This window comes from Selaginella moellendorffii, unplaced genomic scaffold (genome assembly GCF_000143415.4).
Source record: "Selaginella moellendorffii unplaced genomic scaffold, v1.0 SELMOscaffold_0, whole genome shotgun sequence".
Taxonomy (NCBI): Eukaryota; Viridiplantae; Streptophyta; class Lycopodiopsida; order Selaginellales; family Selaginellaceae; genus Selaginella; species Selaginella moellendorffii.
The window spans coordinates 4969751-4970952 of NW_003314261.1; the positions used below are offsets into that span (position 1 = coordinate 4969751).

Below are 1202 nucleotides of genomic sequence, written 5' to 3' on the forward strand. Positions count from 1 at the left end.
CGGGAAAAAAAAATCCTTGTTTAAAGAATATTTTGTCCCAAATCAACCCTGGGAGGTCCCTAACCTTTCGCGTAATTTACTGACCCCTGAAACCACCTCCCGGTTCCATACCTCTTTTGGGCGGAAGCCTTTTATTCGAACCCACCACCCAATGGAAGTCCGGGCGGGAACCCTGAGGGCGAGCGGGCGGGCGGGAGCCGCGGGCGGCCGATACCCGCGGGCGGGAGTGTGCAGCGGCGACGGACGGGAGAGGGAGTGCGCTGGAGATAAAACAAAAAAGAGGGCTGATGCCACGTCATCGCCAGGTAAGCGGAGAGAGAGTGAATCAGGATGGTGTTTAACGGGAGGCGCATTTGAGTCTTAGGAAAACTTCTCTCCATAGATGCACTTTTTGTGCGCGGGAAAGAGGCTAGGGTTTGCGATGGGCGAATTCACTCGTTTGGGATGAGGGTGCTCGCCTGCCCCTGCGCGACATTGTGGGCCGCGGCGCACACCAAGCACAGCGCCACCACCACCCTTGTCTCCTCCACCGCCAGCACCGCCCAGGTACTGTCTCTCCAATGCGGACAGCACATCTGTGATCATCACCATTATTCCAGGGGATTCTCGCTGCCTCTTGAGCTTGGGCATCTGGATCGCGATGATCCAGCAGAGAAGGAATTGGGTCTACCAGCGTACAGATCTCATCCAGAGAAGCAGCGATGCCAAGAGCGCGCTCAAGCTCTACTGGCGCGCGCACCAGCAATTCCTGGGCGTGGAATCCACAGGGATCCCTCCAGACGGCAGTGATCGAGAGTTGGCGCCTCCTCCACCCGGGGATCGCCTCGCCGAGACGTGGAATTCGATCGAGGAGATGGGCGTGGCGGTGCTGGAGCTCTGCCTGGCGGCGCTGGCCAGCGGATTGGCAGGCGGCAAGAACCGCTACGTTCTCGAGAAGCTCTTCCTCAAGATGCAGTACGCGCGCCTCCCAATCTCCAAGTTCCAGTGCCGCCGCTTACTCCTCCAATGCGGCGGCACCGCCAACGATCACGTCCTCCTCCGCGCGCTCTACGCCTTCATGCACTGCCGCCGGATGCTCACCACCGCGCTGTGCAACCACAGCATCTAGGCCCTGGGCGAGCACGGCAAGTGGTGGGCGGCGCTGGAGATCTTCGAGACCATGGCGGAGGTGGGCTGCCCGCCCAACGATCTCACCCGCAAGC

At 60.5% G+C, this 1202-nt stretch overlaps 1 protein-coding gene across 1 annotated transcript; it reads left to right on the top strand.

Annotated features, from left to right (window-relative positions):
- The first annotated feature begins 414 nt into the window (after positions 1-414).
- LOC112347832 lies at positions 415-1108 on the top strand. The gene is made up of 2 exons (XM_024679363.1): positions 415-546; positions 600-1108. Exon 2 carries the CDS (start codon positions 641-643, stop codon positions 1106-1108), a length of 468 nt encoding a protein of 155 aa, XP_024535131.1. The 5' UTR covers positions 415-546; positions 600-640.
- The last annotated feature ends 94 nt before the right edge of the window (positions 1109-1202 follow it).

What these genes read in the sequence shown, in the direction of transcription:
- LOC112347832 (XM_024679363.1), top strand. Translation starts at nt 641, where the DNA reads ATGATCCAGCAGAGAAGGAATTGGGTCTACCAGCGTACAGATCTCATC.